The sequence below is a fragment of the Euphorbia lathyris genome, chromosome 6 (genome assembly GCF_963576675.1).
Source record: "Euphorbia lathyris chromosome 6, ddEupLath1.1, whole genome shotgun sequence".
Lineage (NCBI taxonomy): Eukaryota > Viridiplantae > Streptophyta > Magnoliopsida > Malpighiales > Euphorbiaceae > Euphorbia > Euphorbia lathyris.
In genome coordinates this window covers 27,247,290-27,273,308 of record NC_088915.1, presented here as the reverse complement: position 1 = coordinate 27,273,308, position 26,019 = coordinate 27,247,290, and the positions used below count along the sequence as shown (strand labels likewise).

Sequence of the window (26,019 nt, the reverse complement as noted above, 5' to 3'; positions counted from 1 at the left end):
TACATTTGTGTAAGGGTAAGTTTATGAACTTGCTTTCAAATTTCAGCAATTCAGTTTCTTCGTTTTATAATTTTAGGTCTTCTATTTGCATTTTCTTCGTCTGACTTGTCTTATTGGTCTCGCTTGTGTCCTTGGTTTGTTGCTCTGCCTTTTTTTTTATTTCAATTTGCTTCAATTCAATATGTGTTCTGCAATTTTTCTTTACTTTTTTCTATTTCTTCCTAATTTGTCCCAAATCCCTAATATTACTTCTAAGTGCCTAAATTGAGTTCTCCGTACAGTATTTTATTACTGTTATTTTGGTAAATACTAGTAACTGCTAAATTTACTATTTTCATATTTAGTTTTTCTTCTTTAATCTCTATTTTTTTCATTTGTTTTTCATATTGCATCCATTTTTGTAAAAAAAGAACTAATTTTGAAGGTTTAATAACTAGTCTCGAATATAGAAGTGCCATTGGAATTCATGTAAGAAATAGTCTCACTTATTATTTCTTTATATTTTTTCTATTGTGGTTTAGAAATATTAAATCCAGGGGGTGAGTACAATCTTTGCTCCATTTAACAATTTGGTGTACAACCTTCATTTTATCTCACTAATATGTACAACCTTATAGGTAATCTCCCAATTTGGTGTACAACAGGTAAAAATGACCGGTCAACGCCCGGTCAATGCACCACATCATCATTTTTCATTTAAGTTAATAGTTAAAGTGGGACCCACAAATTATAAAAAAAATAAATTTTATACTTTCTCTCTTTTACCTTTATCCCTCCATCATTTCATCTTATTCCCTCTATTTCTTTCTCTCTCTTCAAATTTCTATCTCTTTAACTCATCTCTCTGACCTCTCTCTCTCTCTCTCTAAATTTCTTTCTCTCTTTAAATTTGTTCTTAAAATCTACATGTTAACCATGGATAATCTAAGAAATGAGATCTTAAAGGGGTTGTTCGTCAACTTATGTACTTTACCATTTTACGTCGTATTTTCATCTGTTTACTATCAGATGGGAAGATACTGATGCATTTAGTTAAAAGTGAGCAGAAGATGTTTTATTGCTGCTATTGAAAGGATTCGATGTGATAAGAGTGTTCATTTCAAGAAGTTCTGATTCCAGTAAAACTGCTCGCGACATTATTAATGCTGCCCTTCAATTAAAGAAACTTCTCTCTAATTAATGGAAGATATTTGGGAATTCAAGATATTATTGGAGTTCCAGAAAGTGGTGATGTTAAATTTATTGTCTTGAGAGGTGGGAATGTATCAATTTGAGTTGAAATTAACCTTATTCCAACAACTTTCTTGAACAACTCAAATTAACTAGCATCAGAACAAAAATTGGATAAATAATGCAAAATGAAAGAGAATCTCATTCACCTCTTAACCATAGGAACAAAATGGCAGTGGTAAGAACAATTTGATCATGCATGGATGATCAAAACTCAGAGAAGAAGTAGAAAAATAAATAAACGATGAACAAAATCCAGTAGTATCCAAACAAAAGCTATACTAATCAATCAAAAGACAGAATTAATATCAAATTGTGGCTTTACTCTGATCCTATCGACAATTATTAAGAAAAAAACAGCCCAGCTTAAGAGTGAAAGTGTGCGAGAGACAAAGAGTATATGTAATTATGTTTGGTAAGCGAGAAAAAAGGAAAAAGGCGAAAGTAGCGTACTTGAAATTGTAGAGAGAGTATGAAGATGGGATCTGATAATAGTAAAAATAGAAAGAATGGGTAAAATGGAGATTGTGAAGTTGGCGTTCTAGGCAGGGATTGGTTAGCGTTGCTTTTATCAGATGGCCAAAACAGCGCCTTAAGATCTCCTTTCTGGGATTATTCATGGTTAACATGCGGATTCTGAGAACAAATTTAAAGATAGAAAGATATTTAAAAAGAGAGATGTTAGAGAGATAAAAGAGAGAGAAAAAATTAAAGAAAGAGAAAGAAATAGAGTGAAGAAGATGAAGTGGTGGAGGGATAAGGGTAGAAGAGAGAAATGATGAAATTTATTTTTTAAATAATTTGGGGATCTCACTTTGACTATTGACTTGAATGAAAAATGATGAGGTGGCGCATTGACCAAGCGTTGACCGGTCATTTTTACTTGCTGTACACCAAATTAGGAGGTCACCTATAAGGTCGTACATATTAGTAAGACAAAATGAAGGTTGTACACCAAAATGTGAAATGGAGCAAATGTTGTACACCATTGATGAAATTTACCTCCACATCTCAAATATAAGTTTCTGAATGTGCTTTCAAATTTCAGAAATTCAGTTTCTTCATTTTATAATTTTAGGTCTTCGGTTTGCCTTTTCTTCGTCTGGTTTGTCTTATTCGTCTCGCTTGTCTCTTTGGTTTGTTGCCCTGCCTTTTTTATTTTCAATTTGCTTCAATTCAATATGTGTTCTGCAATTTACTTCTAAATGCCTAAAAAGTTCAGGACCGGCCCCTATTAACTATGCATTCCCTCCACTTAAGGCACTATAAAAGTCTTTCAAACCAATTCTCAATTGATAGCAAAGCTTTAAAAAATGTGGCAACTTCTAATCGGTGGAGTAGTAAGTACTGCTCTTGTTTTCCTTAACCATCGACTTCAGGCGAATGCAACGCAACAGCAGCCCGTAGTAGAGCAGGGGTTGCCGTCTCCCATAGAGGAGGACTCCGACTCCGACTCTCATTACAACCAGGAGAGAGGTAAAAAAATTGATAATTTCTTTTAATTCTTTTAATTATATTGTAGTATTCTTTTGATTCTTCTAGTTTTGAGAGATATATATTCCTTAATAATATAAATATATGTATACTTGATAATTTCAAAAAAATTGTCTTTTATTCATATTTTTTAATTAAATGTGATATTTTTATATCATCATCTTATTTAATTTGTTTTTTGGTATTAAAAATATTAATATAATTGATAGTATTATGTATATTATAGAGGAGAAGATTCTTTTGTGGAGGAGGAGGACTACAACTCCGATTTCGACTACGCCAACCATGCCATTAATCAGCTGACGGGAAAAAGATCGATAATTTCTTTTAATTCTTTTAATTATTATTTTTATATCATAGTATTTTTTTTAATTCTTCTAGTTTTGATATATATATATATATAATTGATAATTTCTGGAAATTTGTCTTCTATTCACATTTTTGAATTAAATGTGATATTTTTATATCATGATCTTATTTAATTTGTTTTTTGGTAATAAAAATATTAATATAATTAATAGTGTAATTTTATATCATAGAGGAGGAGATCCTTTTGTTGGATGAGGAGGACTATGCCATCCAATCCAATCCAACAGACGGGTAAAAAAATCAATAATTTCTTTTAATTCTTTTAATTGTTATTTTTATATTATAGTATTCTTCTAATTCATCTAGTTTTGAGATATATATATTCCTTAATATATATATATATATATATATATATATTTTTTTTTTTTTGAATTAAGTGTGATATTTTTATGTCATGAAAATATCAATATAATTAATAGTATAATTTTTATATCTTAGAGGAGGAGATTCGTTTGTTGGGGGAGGAGAATTTTTTGTTTGAGGAGCAGCACAGGCAGCGTATGCAGCGTATGTCGGAGGAGAAGGACCGACAGTGCAGGCAGCAGATAGAGGAGGAGATTCGTTTGTTGGGGGAGGAGATTTTTTTGTTTGAGGAGCAGAACAGGCAGCTCAAGCAGCGTATACAACGCATGTCAGAGGAGAAGGACTGACAGTGCAGACAACGAATAGAGGAGGAGATTTTTTTGTTTGAGGGGCAGCTCAGGCAGCGTATGTAGCGCATGTCGGAGGAGATTTTTTTTGTTGAAGGAGAAGGACCGACAGCGCAGGCAGCGCATAGAGGAGCAGGAGGAGGATGAGGAGAGAGGTAAAAAAATAAATTTTCATATTCTGAATTTGTTTCTGTTTGTTTTTGGACCTTTTAGTCTAATTCCTTGCAAATTATATGAATTGGTTTGTCTCTAATCTGATTTTATATTGGTTAGTTTGTGCAATTTTTCTGGACGATGTTTCAGTTGATATAGAAGTTGAACTTCCTTGCCATCATTTATACCACCGAACCTGTATTCTGGAATGGTTGAGGATCCGAAACACATGCCCTATCTGTAGGTCTGACGTCGTGAGAGTTCAGAGAAGAAGGGTTGATGTGAGAGTTCAGAGAAGGAGAAGGGGTTGGTTTGATTTACTTGCCGATGTTTGGGATCAGTTTGATTTACTTGCTGATATTTATACTATTGTTGGTTGGGCGTTGCCATTGTATTTTTTGTACCGAAATCTCAAACCTAAATTTACAACCTTCCTCAAAGGCAGACTCATCAGCTAGGAGCAGAGGTAAAATTATATTATGTAGGCTGTTATATTTTATTTATGTTTATTTAGATGTTAATATCTACAATTTTACTCAAAGATATGTGTTTCTTCTTGTGGATGTGTTTTATATGCTTCTTCATGTGCTTCTTGTTTTTTTACACAACTTCTCTATATCTCCCTGCATTTATACCTTTTTAAAATATTCACAAAAAATTCTTTTAAAGAGACGAATTAACTATTAGAGCATGTCAATCGAAATTTGAGAAGGCATTGACTATCCATTTATATGAGAATCTTGTTATGGAACACATATGTTGTTTTCTTAGTTTGTAGTGTATACAGGAAGGATCTAGAGCATGATTTGCTTCTTTATTATTCTACTGCTATTTGCTTTTTCATGCATTGGATTCAGATTCCTGTTTTTTCCATCCGAGATGTATGTCCTCACATACCACTTTTGTATTCCTTGATACTTTGGCGATGTGGACCCTTTCTTATGGGTAATTGGTTGAAGTGGGCATTGGTGAGAGTTGTGCAATTTGTTATTGGGAAGCGCTTTTATATAGCAGCTGGCAAGGCCCTTAGAAACGGTTCAACGAACATGGATGTTTTAGTTGCTCTTGGGACTTCAGCTTCATACTTTTACTCGGTTTGTGCACTGCTATATGTATATGCTCAGCAACTGGATTCTGGTCTCCAACATACTTTGAAACAAGTTCCATGCTTATAACATTTGTACTGTTGCGAAAGTATTTAGAGTGTCTTGCAAAAGGAAAAAACGTCTGATGCCATCAAGAAGCTAGAACTGGCACCAGCAACAGCACTGATTAATTGTCAAAGATAAAAGTATTTTTCTCCTCTTTCAATTTCAGGTTTACAAGTGTAGTTGAGATTGAGCTCTTATATGTGAACATGAACAGTGCAAAAAATATACCATAATTTCTACAAATATTCATAAAAACTGCGGCACTAGTCCGTATTAAAAAAATGATTTTGTTGGTTTTTTAGGTGGTAAGTGTATCGAGGAAAAAGAGATATTGATGCCTTAAAAATTCAGACCGGTGACATTTAAATGTTCTTCCTGGTGCTAAAGTAATGAACTTAAATTGGTGATTTTGACATTTAGTATTATGTTTGATGTGGTTTTGTCTTTATTGTGTGGTTATAAGTGTGCTTAACTAGTAATAGAGTATTAGTGATATTGATATGCTTTAACTAGTAATAGAGTATATATTTTTTTTCTGCATGTTGGTTCTTGAGCCTAGGCTCTAGGATCCGTTAGCACCTTTAACAACTATGGCTAGAGGACAACCTCATATGACCTAATGAACAAGTGACTATATGACCTAATGCACAAATGACTGAGCTACATTATATTCCCCTTTTCAATTCATTCTCTTATATACTTGTGTTCTAGTTCTTGAATAGCCTTGGGAATGGAGTATTACTGCAATTGAAAGCACACACGGTTATGTTTCGGGATCTGCATTTTTTAGTTGAATTTCTTTATGGTTTCTCTCTTGCAACAGCAGTCCAGTCCTATAAGGAATTCAAAAAAGGACATTTTCTTTATAATGTGTTGATTGTGATGTGCACCTGATTATTGCCTTATAAAGAATATGCCTCAATGTTGGAATATACATGACATTGTCAAAAGATCAGAGTTTACCATCCATATGTCAAAAGATCAGAGTTTACCATCCATCCTGATCTACCTCATTGCTGTTTACGCCCTGCTCTAGAGTCTTCTCACTACAAAAATGAATGGGGAGTTTTTTTGTCTTATCTTTGTGAAAGGAACAAGGTAATTTTGTTCTATATATGTATATATATGTGTATATATATATATATATATATATATATATATATATATAATGAATGCCATATTATTGTTTAACCCTTTAATTGCATTAGCATGAATGATCTCTTTCTTGTGTTCTTCTCTTGCATTGTGGGATTCAAATATGTTTACTCCCTTACAATGACTGCCTCACTATTCGAAGAAAGATATTGTGATGTATTTTCTTCTTTTTCTATTATCTAGAATTTGAAAATCCTGAGAAATATTGAAGCTTTATTCTTCTTTCCTTTTGCTCTATTAGAAAATATTAAAATTTTATGAAATTGTTGAAACTAATCAAAACATCTCCAAGCATGGCTGAGAGACTTCAGAAGTATATGATGTCTGTTTTGTTCTCTGGAGCTAAATTTGAAAGTACAGACATCATTATTTTTGCAGGTTGCAATTGCAAACTGTACATCTTGTCAGTTTTATATGATTCCTCCCAAAGCTGTTGGATGTACCCATGTTAGAGTTGCATATCAGCAGAGGAAAGCATCCAACAAGCATAACGGTCAAAAGCATTGTGAATCAGGTGCATTATAATTAGTCATTGCCTCATTGGATGTACTCTATGTTGCATAGAGACTTCTCTTTAGTAGCATTCTGCGTTTCGTGTCTATTTTTGTTTTGAAGGCTATTTTATAAAGGTTATGTTTTAGAAATAACGTTTCTAGTGTCCCTTTTTGTGTCCATACCCGTATTCATTTCTGTGTCCATGCAAAATAGGGTGTACTTTGTTGTTGGGTGATGATAGGCTTAGGGGCTTGGTGTGTAATGCTTCATGGTCAAAGTATTATTGTTCTAGTTTCAATTTAATGTAGCCTGATTTCATCTTTTAATGCTAAATGTGAAAGAGAACGAATTCCTCATGTATTTTTTTATTTTTTCTTTATAGTAGTGGATACAACAGAGGTATGTCAATCCGTGCGGAAAAACATGGACCCAGATGAGAAATGTAGTAATAGTAGCACAATGTCACCTATTCACAATGATAAAGAGTATGTTTCCGGGAAATATGTATATATGAAAACAATTCCGAAAATCAAAGAAAATGATGGGTGTGTTAAATTTCCAGAATCAACTTATGCACTTAAAGGTTGTGATCCAACAAAACAACATCAGTCTTGTAGTGTGAAATGGGAAGCGCCCTTAGTGAAAAATTATGTGCGAGCAGACCCAAATTACTTGCAAACTCTTGGTCAATCAAATTCGGGATGGATTTTTGGTGCAATAGCTGAGCTGAGTGTAAGGGGGGGAGTTTGGCCATAGGCAAACTCAACCCTAGTGGCAAGCTGTGTGGCGTATGGAGCTTACCAACGTACGCGGATGGGAGGACCCGAGTTGGTATAAGAAACACTATAGGGGGACAGGGACTACCCTGGCGTATGGATCTCCGCCGCCCCCGGGGTCAGTAATCGGTACTGGCCTAAGTGATCCGCCCTAGTCTACTAGAGACTAGGAGAGTCGGGCATACGTCCTTCGGGAAGGAAGGCGGATGTCTCCGTAGGGTGGAACCCTACGGACATTATGGGGGCCGGTGAGTGCCCCATAGTGCGAGCTCATTCTAGGGCGAGGCTCGCCCCACAGAGAGACCCTTCCGGGACGGAATACCGACAGAGGCATTGACGGGACCCTTCGGTAGGAGTTGGCTGGCCGAGACTTGGGGAAGTCGAGGCGCCACACGGGGCTTAGGCCGGGCCTAGGATTACCCCCGTGACATTTGGTATCAGAGCCAGAACTAAGCAAAGGCCTTGCGAAGTATGTGGTAGTTTCTCAAACTGAGCAAGACCTTTGCGAGGTGGGTAAGTAAGCTCTAACTAAAAGAGTTCTCCCTGAAGAGAGTGTGCCAGCTTTAACTAAGCGAGTTCTTCGTAGTATAAACCAACAGTGCTTCAACTAAACGAGTTCTTCGTGGTGTGAGCCAACGTTGCTTTAACTAATCGAGTTCATCGTGGTGTGAGCGAACATATCTTTAACTAAGCGAGACCTTGGAGATGCGGGCTTGCGATACTAAAGATCCTAAATTTCCCCAAAGAATTGACGGGTGGAAATCTATGATGCTTTTCGGATTGATGAAAGCCTATGGTTTACCAGGGCTAGCGTGGTGAGATATTACCCAGTGTGTGGGAATGCGGAAATAACAAAAGGGAACTAAGTTCACTAACGCATGTGAATGCTAGAAAGTGAATGCATACTCCCCTACGGTAGTAGGCGATGGGATTGCGGGTGATTCAATCCCTTTAATGGGGGGAGAATGTGTAATGGATATTCGGAATTCGGAACTCATGTGAAGTAGCATGGGGATGATCTAGCGAATAGATGGTTATCATGGCCAAATTATTGAGGCGTAATTTGTGCGTGAATCATTCTGATTCGGTTAGACATTACTTTTCCTCTTCCATGAGTCGAGAAAACTCAGGTGGGATTTGAAGGATCGGGGGAAGGACATGAATGGATTGTTGAATTCCGTTGTGTGTGCCTTCTCAAGAATAAAGGAAAACTCATTATAGAGTTGTCTTCGGACTACATGGACACTGTCCATCATACGGAAATAGACCCTTATGCGGAAACTGTGGGCAACAATAGATATATTGGCCCAAGTCTATCGTGGCAAAGGATAGACATCGGATGTAATTGGGATTATCGGGTGAGAACAACCCAGTGAAATGGTTCACTGGCCATAGAAGGCCTTGCGAAGATGAAATGACGGAAGATTCATTTGACCATAGAAGGTCGTGGGAAAAAAAAAATATACATATATATCTTTTGCGAAATTATCATCTGACCCATAGATGGTCACGAGATGAAATTGAGTAAAGATTATGGTTGCAAGTCCATACAAAAAAAAAAAAAAAAAAAAAAAAACAAAAAAAAAAGGAAAAGAAAAGAAAGAGACATGGAAAAGAGATCACTCGAGTATACAAATCCGGCAGAGGCCGAGACCATACCAAAAAAAAAAATCCGGCAGGGGCCGAGGCCTTGAGGGCTAATATACATACGGCAGAGGCCGAAGCCTTGAGGGCTAATCTACATCCGGCAGGGGCCGAGGCCTTGAGGGCTAATATACATACGGCAGAGGCCGAAGCCTTGAGGGCTAATTTTCATCCGGCAGGGGCCGAGGCCATGAAGGCTAAATATAAATCCGGCAGGGGCCGAGGCCATGAAGGCTAAATACAAGTCCAGCAGGGACCGAGGCCATGAAGGCTAAATACAACTCCGGCAGGGGCCGAGGCCACAAAGGCTGATATTGAAGATGAATAGCTCTAATACTATGAATGTATCGAGGGGATGCCTGAGATAATTCATAGGTTTTATCCTTGCTTGTAATGAGCTCTGTGACACCCAAAACAAACTCATGTACAAGAAGGACATGTTTTCTATGCAGGTACTCCAAAAAGCTTGAGAAAAGTGAGGAGTTTCGACTGTCAAAGGAGTGAGGGGGATTCCATTAAAAGAAATGGAGCATTCAAAAACACCCAAAAAGCGATGGCAAACTCGAAGCGGCTTAAAGCCTACCCAAGCAAACACAAAACGAATTAAATGGTGGCATAAGCAAAAGGGAAATGGCAGCTGGCAAATCAGCAAGCAATGGTTCTAGCAAATGGTAGACATGTCCGTTCCAAGAAGGGACATCCCACTAGCGAGCTAGAACATGCACCAACAAGGAAGTCCTAGTGGGACTCATGAAGGCAAAGATTGATGTGCAAAAAAGGGGCACGTTTTTGCAGAGCCCCAACAAACTTGGAGGACATGTGAAATCTCAACACCAAACAGGATAAGTGTCGAACAGGACGTGTTCCATGCAGAACGTAGTTTCGTGCAGAATATAGTTCTTATGCAAAATCTAGTTTTGGTGCAAAATGTACCTCATGCAGGTCATACTTTGTACTTGAAATGTGTTTTGTGCAGGTACCGGCACCCCAACAAGCTTGAGAAAGTGCGGAGCCTCAAGAGGAAAATGAGGGTGGTTTGGTGTGTTGAAAACCCTAACAAGCGTGACGAAGGCGAGCAGTCTCAACAACAGACATAATATGTTCTAGACAAGACATGTTTCCTATAGGACGCAGTATCTTGCAGAACATGGTTTTGGTGTGGAATATATCCCATACATGGCATATTTTTGTACCATATATGTTTTATGCAGGTATTTGAGCTATATGAAGCTCGAGTCAGGCGAGCGCATTAAGCAAACGAGTCTAACGACTGACAAGTAACAAATAAAGGGTTTTAGCAGACTGTGGACATGTCCAACAAAATAAGAGGCATTCCACTAGTGAGCTGAAACGTAAGACATCCAGGAGATCCTATCAGATCCTATGAAAGCAATGATCGGTAAAAGTTCGAGTTCAACCAGAGAATTGACGGAGGCCAGTTGTAAGACCATCGATGGAAAAACTCCAGAGTTATAATCCTGAGTTTCACCATCGACTTTGAACTCATCTCGAGGGAGAAGGCGAAACAACCCAACAATGGTGACAATAGAGGCAGAAGTCCAATTGAAAAGGAGGCAGGAAACGAAGCAGGGTCTGAACCGTCAGCAAACAAGTCCAAACTTGCCGCATGTCTCCTCCTCGGCTATAAATGATAATGACAGGATGTCGGCTACATAGTTGGTACATCATAAGGGGAGCCACAGATCATTCCTCAGCAATCACGGCAGCTGAAAGCATAGAGGATTTTAATAGTAACATGAAGAGGAAATCCCCTTCTAGAGTAGACTCAAACCCCAGGACTAACAAATGGAGCAGACCATGGAATGGGGGAGATGACCGAAACTATTCCTCATCCGGAAGTGAAAGGCGACCGTGGAACGCCAACAACTCTGAGCGTCGACCCTACCTAGGGAACTACTCAGAAAGAAGAAACCTTCCTCCAAGAACAACAAGTCCCTACACACAGAGATCATCTCTGGCTTCACGACTTGCGACACGAGAAGAATAGAGTGTCGAAAAGGGGAAAGGAACGCGAACCTTCAGAACCCTCAGTAATGGGATCGCTTCAATTCATGGGAGCCCTGGCAAAACAAATAAAAGAGACAGGAGATAGTTCAGAGAAGGGACTCTTGTATGTAGAGATGGTAATAAATGGAGAGAACACGAGAGCCTTGACCGACACTGAAGCCTCCCGCTTAGGACTCCATGTGGTAAGGGGGATATAAATGATGAAGGCGGTGAACTCAGCTGCTCAGTCGATTACTGGAACGGCCCAACATGTACCTTGCAAATTGGGACCCTGGACGGGCATGATAGGGTTCCCAATAGCACGTATGGATGACTTTGATGTCGTGTTGGGGCTGGATTTTCGGAAACAGAGTTTTTGCAGTACCCATGGCATCAGCAAGTTGCCTTTTGTTTTCGAACCAGGATCAGTGCATCATACTTGTAACGATGAGCTCAATTCGAGCCAAGGAGTATATCTCAGCGATACAATTCAAGAAGGGTATAAAGAGGGGGGGGAGTGACCTGTCACCCTGAACAGTCACTCGGTTGTTGGTAGTCTACCATCTCTAGTAATTGCCCCCCTACTACTACGAGATGGGACCCTTGGTGTAACATTGTTACTTATCTATGAATAACATCATCCGTGTATTGTTCTTTCTTGAGTGTTCTGTATGTTACCCATATGTGTGTATGATTGAGATATTTGCCCTTATGTTGGTATCGTATGTACGCTATTATATTCACTACATGTGGTTCCTATCTAACCCTTGCATGTGATCTTTGCAGCTAGAGTGATCTAGTTCCATTGGCCGGCTTACCATCAATATCACCCCTTTGGTAAATCAAGTATTTGAAGACTTGCAAAATCGTGTAAGAGTTCTTATCCCTCTATTATGAATAATGATGGTAATATTATTGTCTTCATATTTTGCTTCCGTTGCGAATGTGGGTAGGCTTAACAAAAAAGTGTTCGGCTACCAACATTCACATTTTCATATTACGAAACTGTGGTTTCCTTATAGTCCGTTTTGCAAGGTAAATTCTTTCCAAAGACAGGAAATAGGTCAACAATTGCAAGATGAACATGTTGAAATCGAAGCAAGGATTAGCGACTTCTTTCTTGGCTCATCGACATCGATGGTTTTCGAAGACGTTCCAAAATCTCCTCGATCAACAGAGACGTCGATCCTCTAAGTGGGAGAGAGTTCAAGTGATGCAAACCCTCCTTATGGTATATTGACCCTCTAAGTGGGGGAGAGTTCAAGTAGGCCCTATGCAAATCCTCCCTATGGTGTATCATAGGAGATTAAGGTATACTATGGTATATTACGGAAGAGTTAGAATACTTAGAGGAAGACCCTCTAGTATATGATGAGATGTATATAATAAGATGTGGTGAAAGAGTATGGGAACTCGGGAGGAGACACTTGGAACAGTAAAAAGACTTAAAGGGTGATCCGGGGAGCAACAGTATCAGAGGATGTTCCGTGGAGGAAGAGTACTCAAATGGAAACACTAGCGGATGTGAAAAGAATTTGTCAAAAACTTCACAACCCTTTGAAAAGTACTTCTGCTAGCGCCAACGAAGAAAGCTTATAATTGCAGCGCAAGAAAAGATCTTCAGTCAAAGATGTTCAAGTCGCAGGCTACAGAAATAGCAAAGTAATGGTCGGAGTGGAAACCATCTCTAGTGACAAGTGAACAATGTGAAAACTCAAGTAAAGGATGGTTGAAGTTCAAGCCGTCCTTAGAGAAAAGCGAGCAGTGTAGAGACTCAAGTAAAGTTCAAAGGCAAGCGGAGATCAGTGGAAGAAGGCCGACAGCTTAGCGAAACATTAGTGACACTCAAGCCAAAAGGGGAAGCTTTCGTCAGAAGAGGCAAACCCGATCAACAGGGACGTTGATCCTCTAAGTGGGGGAGAGTGTAAGGGGGGGAGTTTGGCCATAGGCAAACTCAACCCTAGTGGCAAGCTGTGTGGCGTATGGAGCTTACCAACGTACGCGGATGGGAGGACCCGAGTTGGTATAAGAAACACTATAGGGGGACAGGGACTACCCTGGCGTATGGATCTCCGCCGCCCCCGGGGTCAGTAATCGGTACTGGCCTAAGTGATCCGCCCTAGTCTACTAGAGACTAGGAGAGTCGGGCATACGTCCTTCGGGAAGGAAGGCGGATGTCTCCGTAGGGTGGAACCCTACGGACATTATGGGGGCCGGTGAGTGCCCCATAGTGCGAGCTCATTCTAGGGCGAGGCTCGCCCCACAGAGAGACCCTTCCGGGACGGAATACCGACAGAGGCATTGACGGGACCCTTCGGTAGGAGTTGGCTGGCCGAGACTTGGGGAAGTCGAGGCGCCACACGGGGCTTAGGCCGGGCCTAGGATTACCCCCGTGACACTGAGCTTGTTGATAATTCAAGAGATGCAAAAACAAGCAGGTAGCTTATCCTTTGGCATCATTTTTTTTTGTTGTTTGCAGATTCGATACTATAGTTGATATATCTTTGAAATGTTTGTTGCAGCATCTTTTTACAAGTTAGCTTATTATTTGTGTCATTTATATTGACAGACTGGATATTTCTATTGAAATCGTATATTCAAAGAAAGATGGAAAGCGTATTCCTATATTGTCAATTATTGACGATGGATGTGGAATGACCCATGAGGAGATTGTGAAAATGACTTGTTTTGGTCACAAGAGGCCAAATACAGATTATGTGAATCGTATAGGACAATTTGGTGTCAGATTTCAGGTAGCCTATGTAGTTTCTTTGTATTTCTGTTAGGAACATCTGTTTGGATTGTAGTATCGTGCTCTATAATTGCATTGTATTCGTTATCGTTACTCTAATATTGTGGATTATGCTGAGAATATGAATATGTTACATTAAGCTGTAGTTTGATTTCAATTCATACATTTGATACGATTGAAAATTCCATCTAGAATTAATTTGTAAATGAATTTTCACGCTTGGTATGACAGCTTAACTTTCGTAATTGAGATTTATCGAGCAACATGCATTGATTTTTTAGGCGTCTGAAAGACTGAAACTGCTTCTTTAACATTATCCAAAAATTATATGTAGATGAGAAATAAATTAGAGTATTCAGCATGAAAAATATTTGAACTAGGTTGTGCATTTTATGAAGGAGACAACTATAAAAAAAACTAGTAAATTGAGAAGTAGCTTAATTTTGACACTTTACAATGTAGGAATAAAACTATAGCACCTAGCATAATCTAAATATGCAATGCTCTGTCTACTGCAATAGATTTATCTAGTGCAGTAGATTTGATAGCCTGGTAAATCGTGCAGAATAAAATTGAAGTCAATAATTATTTATATCTGCAAATCAGGGTTAAGTGATGGTGTGGATGTTTTCGGCTCAAGTTACATTAATGAAAGTGTGGTAACTGGTGGCCCTGCTCCTGGTTTGAAGGAATTTAATTCATTTGTTATTCGTGGTACAATAAATTTGCATGGAAATCAATTGAGAAATAGAATTATTTTTGTGCTAGGTATTGGAATTTCGGTCGGAGGTGTTGTGCTGGATGGAGGATGGGTTTTCACTCTGGCTTTGGCAGCTCCTGTGTTTGTTTGTTCACGTGAGTACTTTGAACTCGTTAGAAGTCATGGTATTGTTGAAGGAATACCATATAGTTTTGGTTCAGTTTTATATAATTCCATGAAATTAAAATCATAACATTTTTAAATTCCAAGCAACAAAATGTAGAAATTCAAATAAGCTTGCAAAATTTTGTTGCATTCAGTATTCTTAGCAACCCTCCAATAATTATATGATGTGGCTAATGTTGATTTGGATATTGATGTCTCAGACTGGGTCAATGAGGTTTGGAAAGGATGCTCTTATTTTTACATAGGCTGCTAAGTCCAGATCCATAACCTTTCTCTCACAATCTTTGAATGAAGGAAAAGATGTATACCAAAGACAAGCTTATTTTGGTTGTTCGATTTTTATTTAGCGCCCTTTATCCGTTCATTATCATCTTTCTTTAATTACATTGGTTTTCGCAGGATCAGGATATTCCCACCATAAGCTACCCTAGAGAAGGACAGTTTATGGAAATAGATACAAATGTCCAGATTGAAGCTTCAGCAAAGTAGAACCTGAAAGCTATGAAGGAATTTTCACACTTTGATAAGTATTTGATTGGTGAAAAGGCAGGTTTATTCCAGGGAAATAACACAACTATACCTACAGGAGCACAAGTATATATATGGAATCTAGATGAATGGGGCAAAGATCACTGTCTGGAATGGACTACTAGACTTCCTGGTGTTAGTTTCTTTCACAAAGGCGACATACTTATAAGTTCTAGAAGGGTAGGTCTCGTCCTGGCCAGCTGAGTCAAAAGGTTAGCCATCTTCTTTTCTGATTCGAACTATAACGGGCACGGAAAGAATTGAGATTTATCGAGCAACAAGCACTGATTTTTTAGGCGTCTGAAAGACTGAAACTGCTTCTTTAACATTAAAGAAAAATTATATGTAGATGAGAAATAAATTAGAGTATTCCGCATGAAAAATATTTGAACTAGGCTGTGCATTTTATGAAGGAGACAACTCCAAAAAACTAGTAAATTGAGAAGTAGCTTTATTTTGACACTTTACAATGTAGGAATAAAACTATAGCACGTAGCATAATCTAAATATGCATTGCTCTGTCTACTGCAATAGATTTATTTAGTGCAATAGATTTGATAGCCTGCTAAATTGTGCAGAATAAAATTGAAGTCAATAATTATTTATTTCTGCAAATCAGGGTTAGGTGATGGTGTGGATGTGTTCAGCTCAAGTTACATTAATGAAACTATGGTATCTGGTGACCCTGCTTCTGGTTTGAAGGAATTTAATTCGTTTGTTATTCGTGGTACAATAAATCTGCATGGAAATCAATTGAGAAATAGAATTATTTTTGTGCTAGGTATTGGAATTTCAGTCGGAGGTGTTGTGCTGGATGGAGGATGGGTTTTCACTCTGGCTTTGGCAGCTGCTATGTTTGTTTGTTCACGCGAGTACTTTGAACTCGTTAGAAGTCATGATATTGTTGAAGGAATCCCATATAGTTTTGGTTCAGTTTTATATAATTCCATGAAATTGAAATCAGAATATTTTTAAATTCAAAGCAACAAAATTTAGAAATTCAAATAAGTCTGCAAAATTTTGTTGCATTTTGTATTCTTAGCAACCCTCCAATAGTTATACGATGTGCCTTATGTTGATCTGGATATTGATGTCTCAGACTAGCGCAATGAGGCTTGGAAAAGATGCTCTTGTTCTTACATAGACTGCTAAGCCTAGATCCATAACCTTTCTCTCACAATCTTTGAATGAAGAAAAAGATGCACACCGAAGACAGTCTTATTTTGGTTCGATTTTTTTTAGCGCCCTTTATCCGTTCCTTATCATCTTACTTTCATTACATTGGTTTTCGCAGGATCAGGAGATTCCCACCATAAGCTACCGTAGAGAAGGACAGTTTATGGAAATAGATACAGATGTCCAGTTTGAAGCTTCAGCAAAGTAAAACCTGAAAGCTGTGAAGGAATTTTCACACTTTGATAAGTATTTGATTGGTGAAAAGGCAGGTTTATTCTAGGGAAATCACACAACTATAGCTACAGGAGTACAAGTATATATATTGAATCTAGATGAATGGGGCAAAGATCACTGTATGGAATGGACTACTGGACTTCCTGGTATTAGTTTCTTTCACAAAGGTGACATACTTATAAGTTCTATAAGGGTTAGGTCTCGTCCGGGCCAGATGAGTCAAAAGGTTTGCCATCTTCTTTTCTGATTAGAAATATAATGGGCATGGAAAGAATTGAGATTTATCGATCAACAGGCACTGATTTTTTAGGCGTATGAAAGACTGAAACTGCTTCTTTAACATTAAACAAAAATTAGATGTAGATGAGAAATAAATTAGAGTACTCCGCCTGAAAAATATTTGGACTAGGTTGTGCATTTTATGAAGGAGACAACTCCAAAAAACTAGTAAATTAAGAAGTAGCTGAATTTTGACACTTTACAATGTAGGAATAAAACTATAGCACCTAGCATAATCTAAATATGCATGGCTCTGTCTTCTGCAATAGATTTATTTAGTGCAATAGATTTGATAGCCTGCTAAATTGTGAAGAATAAAATTGAAGTCAATAATTATTTATTTCTGCAAATCAGGGTTAGGTGATGGTGTGGATGTGTTCAGCTCAAGTTACATTAATGAAAGTATGGTAACTGGTGACCCTGCTCCTGGTTTGAAGGAATTTAATTCATTTGTTATTCGTGGTATAATAAATCTGCATGGAAATCAATTGAGAAATAGAATTATTTTTATGCTAGGTATTGGAATTTCAGTCGGAGGTGTTGTGCTGGATGGAGGATGGGTTTTCACTCTGGCTTTAGCAGCTGCTGTGTTTGCTTGTTCACGTGAGTACTTTGAACTCGTTAGAAGTCATGGTATTGTTGAAGGAATCCCATATAGTTTTGGTTCAGTTTTATATAATTCCATGAAATTGAAATCAGAATATTTTTAAATTCAAAGCAACAAAATTTAGAAATTCAAATAAGTCTGCAAAATTTTGTTGCATTTTGTATTCTTAGCAACCCTCCAATAATTATACGATGTGCCTTATGTTGATCTGGATATTGATGTCTCAGACTAGCGCAATGAGGCTTGGAAAGGATGCTCTTGTTCTTACACAGGCTGCTAAGTCCAGATCCATAACCTTTCTCTCACAATCTTTAAATGAAGGAAAAGATGCATACCGAAGACAGTCTTATTTTGGTTCGATTTTTTTTAGCGCCATTTATCCGTTCCTTATCATCTTACTTTAATTACATTGGTTTTCGCGGGATCAGGAGATTCCCACCATAAGCTACCTTAGAGAAGGACAGTTTATGGAAATAGATACAAATGTCCAGTCTGAAGTTTCAGCAAAGTAAAACCTAAAAGCTGTGAAGGAATTTTCACACTTTGATAAGTATTTGATTGGTGAAAAGGTAGGTTTATTCCAGGGAAATCACACAACTATAGCTACAGGAGTACAAGTATATATATATTGAATCTAGATGAATGGGGCAAAGATCACTGTATAGAATTGACTACTGGACTTCCTGGTGTTAGTTTCTTTCACAAAGGTGACATACTTATAAGTTCTAGAAGGGTTAGGTCTCGTCCTGGCCAGATGAATCAAAAGGTTTGCCATCTTCTTTTCTAATTAGAACTATAATGGGCACGGAAAGAATTGAGATTTATCGATCAACAAGCACTGAATTTTTAGGCATCTGAAAGACTGAAACTGCTTCTTTAACATTATACAAAAATTAGATGTAGATGAGAAATAAATTAGAGTATTCAGCATGAAAAATATTTGAACTGGGTTTTGCATTTTATGAAAGAGACAACTGTAAAAAAACTAGTAAATTGAGAAGTAGCTTAATTTTGACATTTTACAATGTAGGAATAAAACTATAGCCCCTAGCGTAATCTAAATATGCATTGCTCTGTCTACTCTAATAGATTTGATAGCTTGCTAAATTGTGTAGAATAAAATCGAAGTCAATAATTATTTATTTCTGCAAATCAGGGTTAGGTGATGGTGTGGATGTGTTCGGCTCAAGTTACTTTAATGAAAGTATGGTAACTCGTGACACTGCTACTGGTTTGAAGGAATTTAATTCGTTTGTTATGGAAATCAATTGAGAAATAGAATTATATTTGTACTAGGTATTGGAATTTCGGTCGGAGGTGTTGTGCTGGATGGAGGATGGGTTTTCACTCTAGCTTTGGCATCTCCTATGTTTGGTTGTTCACGTGAGTACTTTGAACTCGTTAGAAGTAGTGGTATTATTGACGGAATCCCATATAGTTTTGGTTCAGTTTTATATAATTTCATGAAATTGAAATCAGAACATTTTTGAATTCCAAGCAACAAAATTTAGAAATTCAAATAAGTCTGTAAAATTTTGTAGCATTCAGTATTCTTAGCAACCCTCCAATAATTATATGTGTGGCTAATGTTGATCTGGATATTGATGTCTCAGACTGGCGCAATGAGGCTTGGAAAGGATGCTCTTGTTCTTACACAGGCTGCTAAGTCCAGATCCATAACCTTTCTCTCATAATCTTTGAATGAAGGAAAAGATATATATCGCAGACAGTCTTATTTTGGTTGTTCGATTTTTATTTAGCGACCTTTATCCGTTCATTATCATCTTACTTTAATTACATTGGTTTTCGTAGGATCAGGAGATTCCCACCATAAGCTACCATAAAGAAAGACAATTTATGGAAATAGATACAGATGTCCAGTCTGAAGCTTCATCAAAGTACAACCTGAAAGCTGTGAAGGAATTTTCACACTTTGATAAGTATTTGATTAGTGAAAAGGCATGTTTATTCTAGGGAAATCACAGAACTATAGCTACAGGAGCACAAGTATATATATGGAATCTAGATGAATGGGGGCAAAGATCACTGTCTGGAATGGACTACTGGACTTCCTGATATTATTTTCTTTAACAAAGGCGACATACTTATAAGTTCTAGAAGGGTTAGGTCTCGTCCTGGCCAAATGAGTCAATATGCACTCATTTTTTAGGCGTCTGAAAGACTGAAATTGCTTCTTTAACATTATCCACAAAATAGATGTAGACGAGAAATAAATTAGAGTATTCAGCATGAAAAATATTTGAACTAGGTTGTGCATTTCATGAAGGAGACAACTCCAAAAAACTAGTAAATTGAGAAGTAGCTTAATTTTGATACTTTACAATGTAGGAATAAAACTATAGCATCTAGCATAATCTAAATATGCATTGCTCTTTCTACTGCAATAGATTTATCTAGTGCAATAGATTTGATAGCCTGCTAAATTATGTAGAATAAAATTGAAGTCAATAATTATTGATTTCTGCAAATCAGGGTTAGGTGATGGTGTTGATGTGTTCAGCTCAAGTTACATTAATGAAAGTATGGTAACTGGTGACCCTACTCCTGGTTTGAAGGAATTTAATTTGTTTGTTATTCGTGGTACAATAAATTTGCATGGAAATCAATTGAGAAATAGAATTATTTTTGTGCTAGGTATTGGAATTTCGGTCGGAGGTGTTGTGTTGGATGGAGGATGGGTTTTCACTTTTGCTTTGGTAGCTCCTGTGTTTGTTTGTTCACGTGAGTACTTTGAACTCGTTAGAAGTCATGGTATTGTTGAAGGAATCCCATATAGTTTTGGTTCAATTTTATATAATTCCATGAAATTGAAATCAGAACGTTTTTAAATTCGAAGCAAAAAAATTTCAAAATTCAAATAAGTCTGCAAAATTTTGTTGCATTAAGTATTCTTAGCAACCCTCTAATAATTATATGATGTGGCTAATGTTGATCTAGATATTGAGGTCTCAGACTGGCCTAATGAGGCTTGGAAAGGATGCTCTTGTTCTTACACAGGCTGTTAAGTCCAGATCCATAACCTTTCTCTCACAATCTTTGAATGAAGGAAAAGATGTATACCGCAGACAATCTTATTTTGGTTGTTTGATTTTTATTTAGCGCCCTTTATCCGTTCATTATCATCTTACTTTAATTACATTGGTTTTTGTAGGATCAGGAGATTCCCACCATAAGTTACCGTAGAGAAGGACAGTTAATGGAAATAGATACAGATGTCCAGTCTGAAGCTTCAACAAAGTACAACCTGAAAGCTGTGAAGGAATTTTCATACTTTGATAAATATTTGATTGGTAAAAAGGCAGGTTTATTGCAGGGAAATCACAAAACTATAGATACAGGAGCACAAGTATATATATGGAATCTAGATGAATGGGGGAAAAGATCAGTGTCTGGAATGGACTACTGGACTTCCTGGTGTTAGTTTCTTTCACAAAGGCGACATACTTATAAGTTCTAGAAGGGTTAAGTCTCGTCCTGGCTAGATGAGTCCAAAGGTTTGACATCTTCTTTTCTGATTAGAACTATAATAAGCACAAAAAGAATTGAGATTTATCGAGCAACAGGCACTAATTTTTTAGGCGTCTAAAAGACTGAAACTGCTTCTTTAACATTATCCAAAAATTAGATGTATATGAGAAATAAATTAGAGTATTCAGCATGAAAAATATTTGAACTAGGTTGCGCATTTTATGAAGGAGACAACTCCAAAAAATTAGTAAATTTAGAAGTAGCTTAATTTTGAAATTTTCCAATGTAGGAATTAAACTATAGCACCTAGCATAATCTAAATATGCATTGCTTTGTCACTGCAATATATTTATCTAGTGCAATAGATTTGATAGCCTGCTAAATTGTGCAAAATAAAATTGAAGCCAATAATTATTTATTGGGTTAAGATGCAAAAATACCCCTAACGTTTTGGGTCAGGAGCAATTTTACCCCTAACGTCTAAAATGGTGCAATTTTGCCCCTAACATTTGTAGCCAAGAGCAATTTTACCCCTAACGTTGGTAATTTGGGTCAATTTCAGATATTATTATAAAACACATATATTTTTATTCATTATTTTGCACCAATTTCATATCAATTCATCCTAAAAAAAGAATTTCATGTTTTTTTGTAATTTAATAATAGAATTGGAGATTAATATTTACAAATTCGGTGAATTTTTTGAATTTTTTTTTTATCTAATTCATACAAAAGACAATATATTTTTTTATTTTTTTCACATCCCAGCATATGTTTATGATTTGTTACTGATAAAATGACGCATATATGAAGTGTAGATGATAAGATTCATGACCGAGAAGACAGTTTGATGAATTATTTCTGAAATTGATCCAATTTATCAACGTTAGGGGTAAAATTGCTCTTGGCTACAAACGTTAAGGGTAAAATTGCACCATTTTAGACGTTAGGGGTAAAATTGCTCCAGACCCAAAACGTTAGGGGTATTTTTGCACCTTAACCCTTATTTATTTCTGCAAATCAGGGTTAGGTGATGGTGTGGATGTGTTCGGCTCAAGTTACATTAATGAAAGTATGGTAACTGGTGACCCTGCTCATGGTTTGAAGGAATTTAATTCGTTTGTTATTCGTGGTATAATAAATTTGCATGGAAATCAATTGAGAAATAGAATTATTTTTGCGCTAGGTATTGGAATTTCGGTCGGAGGTGTTGTGCTGGATGGGGGATGGGTTTTCACTTTTGCTTTGGTAGCTCCTGTGTTTGTTTGTTCACGTGAGTACTTTGAACTCGTTAGAAGTTATGGTATTGTTGAAGGAATCCCATATAGTTTTGGTTCAGTTTTATATAATTCCATGAAATTGAAATCAGAACATTTTTAAATTCCAAGCAACAAAATTTAGAAATTGAAATAAGTATGCAAAATTTTGTGGCATTCAGTATTCTTAGCAACCCTCCAATAATTATATGATGTGGCTAATGTTGATCTGGATATTGATGTCTCAGACTGGCGCAATTTGGATTGGAAAGGATGCTCTTGTTCTTACACATGCTGCTAAATCCAGATCCATAACCTTTCTCTCACAATCTTTGAATGAAGGAAAATATGTATACCGCAGACAATCTTATTTTGGTTGTTTGATTTTTATTTAGCGCCCTTTATTTGTTCATTATCATCTTACTTTAATTACATTGGTTTTCGCAGGATCGGGAGATTCCCACCATAAGCTGCCGTAGAGAAGGACAATTTATGGAAATATATATAGATGTCCAGTCTGAAGCTTCGGCAAAGTACATCCTGAAAGCTGTGAAGTAATTTTCACACTTTGATAAGTATTTGATTGGTGAAAAGGCAGGCTTATTCTAGCGAAATAACACAACTATACCTACAGGAGCACAAGTATATATCTGGAATCTAGATGAATGGGGCAAAGATCACAGTCTGGAATGGACTACTGGACTTCCTGGTGTTAGTTTCTTTCACAAAGGCGACATACTTATAAGTTCTATAAGGGTAGGTCTCGTCCTGGCCAGATGAGTCAAAAGGTTTGTCATCTTCTTTTCTGATTAGAACTATAATGTGCACAGAAAGAATTGAGATTTATCGAGCAACAAGCACTGATTTTTTAGGCGTCTGAAAGACTGAAACTGCTTCTTTAACATTAAACAAAAATTAGATGTAGATGATAAATAAATTAAAGTATTCCGCATGAAAAATATTTGAACTGGGTTCTGCATTTTTGGAAGGAGACAACTCCAAAAAACTAGTAAACTGAGAAGTAGCTTAATTTTGACACTTTACAATATAGGAATAAAACTATAGCACCTAGCGTAATCTAAATATGCATTGCTCTGTCTACTGCAATATATTTATCTAGTGCAATAGATTTGATCGCGTGCTAAATTGTGCAGAATAAAATTGAAGCCAATAATTATTTATTTCTGCAAATCAAGGTTAGGTGATGGTGTGGATGTGTTCGGCTCAAGTTACATTAATGAAAGTATGGTAACTGGTGACCCTGCTCATGCTTTGAAGGAATTTAATTCGTTTGTTATTCGTAGTATAATAAATTTGCATGGAAATCAATTGAGAAATAGAATTATTTTTGTGCTAGGTATTGGAATTTCGGTCGGAGGTGTTCTGCAGGATGGAGGATGGGTTTTCACTCTGGCTTTGGCAGCTGCTGTGTTTGTTTGTTCACGTGAGTAATTTGAACTCATTAGAAGTCATGGTATTGTTGAAGGAATCCCATATAGTTTTTGTTCAGTTTTATATAATTCCATGAAATTGAAATGAGAATATTTTTAAATTCCAAGCAACAAAATTTAGAAATTCAAATAAGTCTACAAAATTTTGTGGCATTTTGTATTCTTAGCAACCCTCCAATAATTATACGACGTGGCTAATGTTGATATGGATATTGATGTCTCAGAATGGCGCAATGAGGCTTGAAAAGGATGCTCCTGTTGTTACACAGGCTGCTAAGTCCAAATCTATAACCTTTGTCTCACAATCTTTGAATGAAGGAAAAGATGCATACCGAAGGCAGTCTTATTTTGGTTGTTCGATTTTTTTTAGCATCCTTTATCCATTCCTTATCATCTTACTTTAATTATATTGGTTTTCACAGGATCAGGAGATTCCCACCATGAGCTACCGTAGAGAAGGACAGTTTATGGAAATAGATACAGATGTCCAGTCTGAAGCTTCAGCAAAGTACAACCTGAAAGCTGTGAAGGAATTTTCACACTTTGATAAGTATTTGATTGGTGAAAAGGTAGGTTTATTCCTAGGAAATCACACAACAGCTACAGGAGTACAAGTATATATATATTGAATCTAGATGAATGGGGCAAAGATCACTGTCTGGAATGGACTACTGGACTTCCTGGTGTTAGTTTCTTTCACAAAGGCGACATACGTATAAGTTCTAGAAGGGTTAGGTCTCGTCCTGGCCATATGAGTCAAAAGGTTTGCCATCTTCTTTTCTGATTAAAACTATAATGGGCACAGAGAGACTTGAGATTTATCGATCAACAGACACTGATTTTTTAGGCGTCTGAAAGACTGAAATTGCTTCTTTAACATTATAGAAAAATTAGATGTAGATGAGAAATAAATTTGAGTATTCAGCATGAAAAATATTTGAACTAGGTTGTGCATTTTATGAAGGAGACAACTCCAAAAAACTAGTAAATTGAGAAGTAGCTTAATTTTGACACTTTACAATGTAGGAATAAAACTATAGCACCTAGCGTAATCTAAATATACATTGCTCTGTCTACTCCAATAGATTTGATAGCTTGCTAAATTGTGCAGAATAAAATCGAAGTCAATAATTATTTATTTCTGCAAATCAGGGTTAGGTGATGGTGTGGATGTGTTCGGCCCAAGTTACATTAATGAAAGAATGGTAACTCGTGACCCTACTACTGGTTTGAAGGAATTTAATTCGTTTGTTATTCGTGTTACAATAAATTTGCATGGAAAACAAATGAGAAATAAAATTATATTTGTACTAGGTATTGGAATTTCGGTCGGAGGTGTTGTGCTGGATGGAGGATGGGTTTTCACTCTAGCTTTGGCATCTCCTATGTTTGTTTGTTCACGTGAGTACTTTGAACTCGTTAGAAGTAGTGGTATTATTGAAGGAATCCCATATAGTTTTGGTTCAGTTTTATATAAGTTCATGAAATTGAAATCAGAACATTTTTGAATTCCAAGCAACAAAATTTAGAAATTCAAATAAGTCTGTAAAATTTTGTAGCATTCAGTATTCTTAGCAACCCTCTAATAATTATTTGTGTGGCTAATGTTGATCTGGATATTGATGTCTTAGACTGGCGCAATGAGACTTGGAAAGGATGCTCTTGTTCTTACACAGGCTGTTAAGTCCAGATCCATAACCTTTCTCTCGTAATCTTTGAATAAAGGAAAAGATATATATCGAAGACAATCTTATTTTGGTTGTTCGATTTTTATTTAGCGACCTTTATCCGTTCATTATCATCTTACTTTAATTACATTGGTTTTCGTAGGATCAGGAGATTCCCACCATAAGCTACCATAAAGAAAGACAGTTTATGGAAATAGATACAGATGTCCAGTCTGAAGCTTCAACAAAGTACAACCTGAAAGCTGTGAAGGAATTTTCAAACTTTTATAAGTATTTGATTAGTGAAAAGGCAGGTTTATTTTAGGGAAATCACAGAACTATAGCTACAGGAGCACAAGTATATATATGGAATCTAGATGAATGGGGGCAAAGATCACTGTCTGGAATGGACTACTGGACTTCCTAATATTATTTTCTTTAACAAAGGCGACATACTTATAAGTTCTAGAAGGGTTAGGTCTCGTCCTGGCCAGATGAGTCAACATGCACTAATTTTTTAGGCGTCTGAAAGACTGAAATTGCTTCTTTAACATTATCTAAAAATTAGAT

General features: G+C 36.8%; 1 protein-coding gene across 50 annotated transcripts; it reads left to right on the top strand.

Moving 5' to 3' along the window:
- LOC136231881 (uncharacterized) lies at positions 1-26,019 on the top strand. Of its 50 annotated transcripts, XR_010690153.1 has the most exons (34): positions 1-15; positions 2,610-2,706; positions 2,951-3,324; positions 3,532-3,898; positions 4,017-4,362; positions 6,581-6,716; positions 11,911-13,562; positions 13,694-13,877; positions 14,645-14,731; positions 15,162-15,502; positions 15,910-15,962; positions 16,072-16,926; positions 17,334-17,381; positions 17,496-17,582; positions 17,814-17,940; positions 18,743-18,790; positions 18,883-18,969; positions 19,200-19,545; positions 20,080-20,127; positions 20,242-20,328; positions 20,545-20,661; positions 20,759-21,101; positions 22,262-22,348; positions 22,580-22,681; positions 22,779-22,885; positions 22,966-23,119; positions 23,486-23,574; positions 23,689-23,775; positions 24,007-24,119; positions 24,205-24,545; positions 24,935-24,987; positions 25,097-25,183; positions 25,414-25,461; positions 25,613-26,019. XR_010690153.1 is itself a non-coding variant. In XM_066020878.1 (30 exons), the coding sequence occupies exons 23-26, from the start codon at positions 23,536-23,538 to the stop codon at positions 24,234-24,236; spliced, it is 285 nt and encodes a 94-aa protein (XP_065876950.1). In that variant the 5' UTR covers positions 3,177-3,324; positions 3,532-3,898; positions 4,017-4,362; positions 6,581-6,716; positions 11,911-13,562; positions 13,694-13,877; positions 14,645-14,731; positions 15,162-15,502; positions 15,910-15,962; positions 16,072-16,926; positions 17,334-17,381; positions 17,496-17,582; positions 17,814-17,940; positions 18,743-18,790; positions 18,883-18,969; positions 19,200-20,328; positions 20,545-20,661; positions 20,759-21,101; positions 22,262-22,348; positions 22,580-22,681; positions 22,779-22,885; positions 22,966-23,119; positions 23,486-23,535; the 3' UTR covers positions 24,237-24,545; positions 24,935-24,987; positions 25,097-25,183; positions 25,414-25,461; positions 25,613-25,895. The 50 variants fall into 50 exon arrangements, 20 of the variants coding, with proteins under 20 accessions (XP_065876945.1, XP_065876937.1, XP_065876941.1 ...); XR_010690146.1 differs by having other exon boundaries at positions 11,911-11,994; positions 12,181-13,562; positions 19,200-20,328; XR_010690148.1 differs by having other exon boundaries at positions 11,911-11,994; positions 12,177-13,562; positions 19,200-20,328.